We start from the raw sequence: 8,177 nt of genomic DNA, 5'->3' as shown, positions 1-8,177 counted from the left end.
GAGGAAAATAATTCTATCACCAGCAACTATCTGGAGACACTGAGGGTTTTTATATATCAAACAAGGGTGTGTCAATTAGCAGCAGAAGGTGGAGATCACTGCTGAGTCCTAGAGAGAGAAGGCTAGATGATAGGATCAAGAAGGTGTCTGCAAAGCCAAGTGCAGCGACCTTCTACAGCTGGACCCAGAACGACTGTCTGTCAAACCTGATACACCCTTGACAGGAGAGTGGTGGTGTAGGGAGCGTAAATCTCTCTGTTCTACTATAGGATCCATTGGTGTCAACATGACAGCGCTCAGCCAGAGATCCAGGGAGCACGACCAGAGGTCTGGGGGAGGTACAATGCTCCAGATCTAATGCCACTTTTTAGGGTCACATTTTTTTTTTCGTTTCCCACCCAGAACAAGCAACTCAAGCTGCGCCCCTGCCCAGGACCCGACACATTTGTTCCTGATCAGATGATGTGGAGGAGAATTCAGTCGCAGAAGGTAGAACGTGGTCCCAAGTCTGAATTTCGCTAGGTTGCCTTTATTTTTACACCCTATAAAAAGCAGGAGGAACATTTTTGATATTTCTCGACACTTTCCAGCTCGTTCACGCCCCAAAAAAATGACCAACAGTAATTATCCGTACTTTATTTACATAGAAAAGTCACATTAATCCGCATCGGACCGCCATGTTGGAAACCGATGGTTTCCGTCTACGTCTCTTACACGAACGCCTCCCCGGGGGTGCGCTCCATGTATGCTTTATGCACTATACAAAAATCTGATATCTAAGTCACAAAATATAAGAGTCGCTCACACAAGCCCCTCCAGCTGGACGATATCTACATTAGGGGGTCCTGATAGGTAATTTTGGGTAGGAGTCCACAGTCTCACAATGCCGAAAATCGTTCCCATGGGCAAGAGTTTGCCGGTAATACCAGAGTTACTGCAAAGTTGTGCATTTATTTCCTCCCCACATGGGGCCGTGGTTCTCAGGTGCACGTGGCCGCTGTAAAGGTAGCCAAATCATTTGCCACCTAGACCTCTGAATGGCAAAAGTCCATGACAAATACATTAGTCACATAACGGGACAGGTTTGCTGTTCAGGACACTAAAAAAGCTGGAGGTAATGGTGGATTTACAGGACAGGATGACAAAGGAAAGGCATGATTCAATTTCTTCTTCAAAAACAGCGCCACTCCTATCCATTGGCCTTATTTGGTATTGCATTATTCGAATAGATAGCTATAAGTTGCAATACAAGACACTACCAGTGTACTATAGTGGCGCTGTTTCTGGGGAAAAAAAATAATCCTCAGATCGTCTTCATCGGGGATCGTCAGTTCTTGTGGTGTAGTACCCATCAGAGCCTGCAGGTGTCGCTATAGCCTATTACTCTTCTATGCTAATTCTTGGTGATTTCTGCCGCTTGTGCACATTGCCAGACCCTTCACTGAAATTTCAGCAAAATCTTGTATTTTCCCTGACAGCGTCTTATTTTTTTGCAGCAAGTTAACACCTGATTGAGAATACGGATTGAGAGTGTACATGAGTATTTGCCAATGAGCCGCTGTCATTTATGTCCTAATAAAAGGGAATTTTAATGGACGAGTTCGTCCTTGTCAATCGCGACGGATGACAGGAAAGGACGCGTGCTACATAGCTGCGTGGTGACAGGCGGACGTCAGCTCTCCCATAGGATCGTTCCTATACAGCTCAGACAGAAATAAACGATCCCTGATCTTTGTTAATGGAGTCGGGGTCGACGCATCGTCCTTTTCTCCTGGTGACTCTTTGATTGCGGTGGAACTTAGCGTAGCATCGGAGGCCTGGATGGAGGAAGAGACACAGATGCACATTACGATGTCATACACGTCACCATCATACAGCTTCATACAAGCTTCAAGGTCTACAGTACAACAATATGGCGCCCAAAGCTGGCGTCAGCATCCGCAGACCCGGGCAAGATCCTGGGGCCAAGGAGCATGGGGGGCACTATGCAGACGGAAACAGGTCTTGTACGGTGGATGTGTGCACCACATGTAAGGTGCGGGCTTTGGAGCTGAGCCCGCTCCATACAGCTGGCATCAGCTCCATACAGCTGGCACCCGCTCCATACAGCTGGCATCCGCTCCATACAGCTGGCATCCGCTCCATACAGCTGGCACCCGCTCCATACAGCTGGCTCCCACTCCATATAGCTACCATCCGCTCCATACAGCTGGCACCCGCTCCATACAGCTGGCACTCTCTCCATACAGCTGACATCCGCTCCATACAGCTGGCACCCGCTCCATACAGCTGGCACACACTCCATACAGCTACCATCTGCTCCATACAGCTACCATCCGCTCCATACAGCTGGCACCCGCTCCATACAGCTGGCTCCCACTCCATATAGCTACCCTCCGCTCCATACAGCTGACATCTGCTCCATACAGCTGGCACCCGCTCCATACAGCTGGCATCCGCTCCATACAGCTGGCATCCGCTCCATACAGCTGGCACCCGCTCCATACAGCTGGTATCCGCTCCATACAGCTGGCACCCGCTCCATACAGCTGGCACCCGCTCCATACAGCTGGCATCCGCTCCATACAGCTGGTATCCGCTCTATACAGCTGGCACCCGCTCCATACAGCTACCATCCACTCCATTCAGTTGTCTCACGCCTGATACAACTGGCATCCGTTCCATTTAGTTGGCTCATGCCTGATACAGCTGGTACTCGCTCCATACAGCTGGCATCAGCTCCATACAGCTGGCACCAGCTCCATACAGTTGCCACCTGCTCCACAAAGCCGGCACCTTCTCCATAAAGTCGGCATCCGCTTCATAGAGCCGGTACACACTCCATACAGCCGGCACCCGCTCCATATAGCCGGCACCCACTCCATACAGCTGTCACCCGCTCCATAGACCCGGCACCCGCTCCATAGACCCGGCACCCGCTCCATAGACCCGGCACCCGCTCCATACAGCTGGCACATCGGCCTAAAGTTCTAAAACTCCAGCATAGAAATAGTCTATTTATTGGATTATTACATGGCAATACCCTATGCGGCCTAGGGGTTAAAGGTGTAGCTGCTGGTGGTCTAGCGTACCATCCTGAGCCCCTGGTTATTTGTGATAGTCAAGTTTATAAGGTTCACTTTTAGGTTGCTCCTCAGGGTCCAGTACCTAGAAAATTAGGCCCTTGGTGATTGCCCAGTTTGTCATCCCCTAAAATTGTCCCAAAATGAATTTCTTTAGCCAATTTTTGTTGTGGCCAATGGAGAAGGGTCCTATGTAGAAAACGAGAGAGAGGGCCCCACAGTAAAGAGAACAAGTCCCCCCATCATGGTGCTGGGAGTCGCCAATTTTTCCTTCCCTTGACACAATTCTGGCCTCTTTCATTTCCTATTAGTGATGCCGTCGCTCTATAAAGGGGAGCCCTGTAAATATTCCTGATACCAAGGCTTTGGGCTCTCCCTCCTCATTGGCCCCAGTAGCCCCCTGTGGCCCCTCTGTTCCGGGCTCTTACATTCCCTTTTATCCTCTCCTGATTGAGTATATAACTCATTACTCCTGTCGTCTGCACAAGGTTGCTCTGACTTTAGTGGCGGAGCCATTAAGCGAGTGACGGCCGAGCTCCACTGACCTTCGGTGCACATGCAGTCGTCGTAGCACTTGTTATTAAGCCCCCGGTTGTGAGGTTTGCAGAGATGTTCCCGTAAATCACAGCACGATCCTGGGAACAGAGAATTCACAATACAATATATACTCTGCGATAAAAGTGCAACCGAAGGACGCAGAGGAGTTAAAGCAGAAGGACCACATCAAAACCATCAAGAGACCGAGCGCACGAAATATAGAAGAACGTCTGATGCACATTATAAATGTGAAAGCCGTTTTATAATATGTTACTTCTATGCTGAGATATGGCCACTTGAAGGTACAGGCCCAAAGCCTGAGGCTGCACTACTGAGATCGCACTTCTGATATTAAACCTGACCAGATATAAGAGACCTGTCCTACAGGGAGTAAGCCGATGTGAGACCCCGTCGTCTCATCCCTCCAGACACCTCAGGAAGTGGCTCATATCCCCTGAAAACATAAGAATCAGCCATTTTAATTTTAGCGCCTTTTTCATCTGTCTACATCTGTCAGGGGAGAGTCGGGAGGCCCCTTTACACATCAGATAGTCGTCTCGTTCTGTTGACCTTCATTTATTGTTTATAGGGGCCTAAAATGCCTCCTTCATATTTCTGTCCAGGGCTGTGTTGTCATGGAAACCATGTGTAGGCCCAAATCACCAACTACGTCAATATCTACCCAACGTAATGGGTATGTGCGTGCATACATGGCACCATTGATTGGGGCGGTGATTTCGATCCACACAGGGTCTTCCATGACAACATTGCGCTACCGGAGAGGAGTCCATAGTTACCGACAGCTCAATGTGTGGGCAGGGTTTGTGCACGTCTTTGGACCAGGGTGCCGAAAATTTGCCGGGATACTTTCCAAAAAGCCGTGAAAATTTGGGATCATTGTCAAATAATGGAATGAGAATAGGAAATCCTGTTACTAGAATCTCACAGTGAGAAAGAGTACGGGAAGATGTGGAAATGAGGTTTATTGGTCGACGCGTTTCGAAAGTGGCGCACTTCTTCATCAGGAGAAACCACAATGATAAGTACAGCGAGTGAGGATATAACTAGACATATCAATAAAATAACGGACCTCTAAGATCATAGCACCGGGCTGCAACGTCATCGTGCAAAAAAAAAATATATATATATATAAATATAAATCGGTGCCAATTATATAAAAATATTATCATAAATTGAACGGATGATAATAATAAGAAAAAAAGAAAAAAAAGAGAAAAAAATTAGAAAACAAGTAGGAAATAAGACAAAGAAAAAAGAAGAAAAAAATGTTTAAATGAACTGGTGAGGATGGAATAGACCTGCTTATGTGTGTATGGTGGAAATAGGGGTATAACTGAGTGAGCCCCTCACTATAACCAGAAGAAAGAAAGAGATAAAAGGAAGAAAAGGGATAAAAGGGATGTTATTTTTCCCTTGTTTTTATTTTACTCATCCCAATGAGTTCACACAATAAAAAAAAATTCTCTCTATAATAATTTTTCCTCCTTTTTATCTATTTCCCCTCTTTTTTCTTCCTTTTTTTTCTTTCTTTTTTCTGGTTATAGTGAATGGTTCACTTGTTTATTCCCCTATTTCCACCATACACACATTGACCACAGGTTCTATTACATTCTCAGCACTTCATTTAAACTGTCTTCTTCTTTTTTCTTTGCCTCTATTCCTCCTTTTTTTTCTCTTTTTCCTTCCCCTTTTTTTCTTCTTATTACCATCTGTTCTATTTATGATAATATTTTCATATAATTGGCACCAATTTGTACATATAATTTTTCGCACGATGACGTTATACCCCGGTCATTTGATTGATGCATCTAGTTATATCCTCACTCGATGGCTGGTACTTATCATTGTGGTTTGTCCTGATGAAGAAATGTGTCACTTCGAAACGCGTTGACCAATAAACCCCATTTCCACATTTCCCGTCTCCTGCTCATCTTTGGACCTCTGGCAGCGCAGATTTTAACCCACTCATCTCCAGCCTCACTTGAATCTCTCAGTGGTGCAGCCTCAGGCTCCGGCCTGTATAATCACAGACCATAATCACTAATTCTGGTACTTCTGAGAAATCCAAAAATTAAAGAAAAAAAAGTGACCCCTGCTAAACACCGTATAAAGTGACAGCTTCTCCTACCTGGCAGACAGTCCAGATGATGGTCGCATGGTTCCTCTTCGCTCATTGACGTCGTATTCAGTTTTTCTCGTTTCCCTATTGCAAATACATTTTTTAGGATGCCCATATTTTTTTTTTACACCTACTCATCTACTCGTCACACATGTTAATGTATATGGATATAAACCTATTAACAATCATTTTAACCTTTACTATAACCCTTTTGCCATATATGAAAGTTCACAGATGATATTATACAGTTGTGCTCAAAAGTTTACATACCCCGGCAGAATTTTTCCTTTCTTGGCCTTGTTTCAGAGAATATGAATGTTAACAAAAAAACTTTTTCTCCACTCATGGTTATTGGTTGGGTGAAGCCATTTATTGTCTAACTACTGTGTTTTCTCTTTTTAAATCTTAATGACAACCAAAAACATCCAAATGACCCTGATCAAAAGTTCACATACCCTGGTGATTTTGGCCTGATAACATGCACAGGATTTGACACAAATGGTTTTGAATGGCTACTAAATGTAACATCCTCACCTGTGACTTGTTTGCTTGTAATCAGTGTGTGTGCATAAAAGCTGAGTGAGTTTCTGGGATCCAGACAGACTCTTGCATCTTTCATCCAGCCACTGACGTTTCTGGTTTGTGAGTCATGGGGAAAGCAAAAGAATTGTCAACAGATCTACGGGAAAAGGTAGTTGAACTGTATAACACAGGAAAGGGATACAAAAAAATATCCAAGGAATCGATAATGCCAGTCAGCAGCGTTCAAACTGTGATTAACAAATGCAAAATCAGGGGCTCTGTAAAAACCAAACCACGGTCAGGTATACCAACAGAAATTTTGGCCACAACTGCCAGGAAAATTGTTCAGGATGCAAAGAAAAACTCACAAATAACATCAGCTGAAATTCAGGACTCTCTGAAAACTAGCGGTGTGGCTGTTTCAAGATGCACAATATGGAGGCACTTGAAGAAAAATGGGCTGCATGGTTGAGTCGCCAGAAGAAAGCCATTACTGAGCAAATGCCTCAAAGTATCTCGCCTACAATGCGCCAAACAGCACAGAGACAAGCCTCAAAACTTCTGGTACAAGGTAACTTGGAGCGATGAGACCAAAATTGAAATTTTTGGCCACAACCATAAACGTTACATTTGGAGGGAGGTCAAGAAGGCCTATGATGAAAGGAACACCATTCCTACAGTGAAGCACGGAGGTGGATCGCTGAAGTTTTGGGGATGTGTGAGCTACAAAGGCACAGGAAACTTGGTAAAAGTTGAAGGAAGGATGAATGCAGCACATTATCAGCAAATACTGGAGGCAAATTTGCACTCATCAATACAGAAGCTGCACATGGGACGTACTTGGACGTTCCAACATGACAACGATCCAAAACACAAGACCAAGTTGACATGTCATTGGCTACAACAGGTTCTGGAGTGGCCATCTCAGTCTCCTGACCTCAATATCATTGAGCCACTCTGGGGAGATCTCAAGCGCACAGTTCATGCTAGACAGCCCAGGAATTTACAGGAACTGGAGGCTTTTTGCCAAGAAGAATGGGCCGCTTTACCATCTGAGGAAATAGAGAACCTCATCCACAACTACCACAAAAAACTTCAAGCTGTCATTGATGTTAGAGGGGGCAATACACGGTTTAAGGACTGGGGTATGTGAACTTTTGATCATGGTCATTTGGATGTTTTTGGTTGTCATTAAGATTTAAAAAGAGAAAACACAGTAGTTTGACAATAAATGGCTTCACCCAACCAATAACCATGAGTTTTTGTTATCATTCACATTCTATGAAACAAGGCCAAGAAAGGAAAAATTCTGCCTGGCTATGTAAACTTTTAAGCACAACTGTATGTACTCTGTGTCTTTAAGAAGATTAAGTTTGACTTATTTTATTAATAAGTAAGGGTAACCCCCATTTTCCCCTTAATTCCTCCTACTTACAAGGACCCAGTTTTGATACAGACACATTTTGGGCATCTCTTACATGCCCCTTTAATTACCTTTCTTTGGCGATGGCCACATGTCGGGCTTCATGTCTTCGTAATCTGTCCAGTCAAACATGGTCATGTCTAATGTCGGCATCACGTCTCCTCCCTTTTTCCCGTGTGACTGGAAATACAGTAAATTAATATAAATATTGTTCCTGCTGCAGGATTAGAAGCACTTAAAGGGGGACTCCTCCCAAAATCCAATTTCACTTGATTTTGCAGCACTCTACCAACTCTCAATAATCCCCTCAATTCGGAATTTTCTGGGGTTTAGTTTCTGAGATTGGTCAAGTTTTTTCTTTCTCCTTCCAGAGCTCTGGACAACAGGAAGGAAGCAGGAAGTTGGAGGAAGTGATAGATCCGTTTCCTGTCTGTTTGTCAGAACCAAGAGGAAAACAAATCCCACGGATTCT

General features: G+C 44.7%; 1 protein-coding gene across 1 annotated transcript in view; it reads right to left on the bottom strand.

The window, feature by feature from the left end:
• Positions 1–1,138: 1,138 nt before the first annotated feature.
• Positions 1,139–8,177, bottom strand: part of DRAXIN (dorsal inhibitory axon guidance protein) — a 32,214-nt gene continuing 25,175 nt past the window's right edge. The window contains exons 4-7 of the mRNA XM_073655409.1: positions 7,777–7,885; positions 5,770–5,844; positions 3,629–3,718; positions 1,139–1,817 (exon numbers count right to left, since the gene is read on the bottom strand). Of these exons, the coding sequence (XP_073511510.1) occupies positions 1,705–1,817; positions 3,629–3,718; positions 5,770–5,844; positions 7,777–7,885 (387 nt within the window). The 3' untranslated portion in view covers positions 1,139–1,704. The remainder of the gene's footprint in view (positions 1,818–3,628; positions 3,719–5,769; positions 5,845–7,776; positions 7,886–8,177) is intronic.

This window comes from Phyllobates terribilis, unplaced genomic scaffold, assembly GCF_046119375.1.
Source record: "Phyllobates terribilis strain yellow unplaced genomic scaffold, ASM4611937v1 Scaffold_12__6_contigs__length_324123572, whole genome shotgun sequence".
In the NCBI taxonomy this organism is placed as follows: domain Eukaryota; kingdom Metazoa; phylum Chordata; class Amphibia; order Anura; family Dendrobatidae; genus Phyllobates; species Phyllobates terribilis.
The sequence above is the reverse complement of the archived record's forward strand: the minus strand, read 5'-3'. Positions and strand labels throughout refer to the sequence as shown.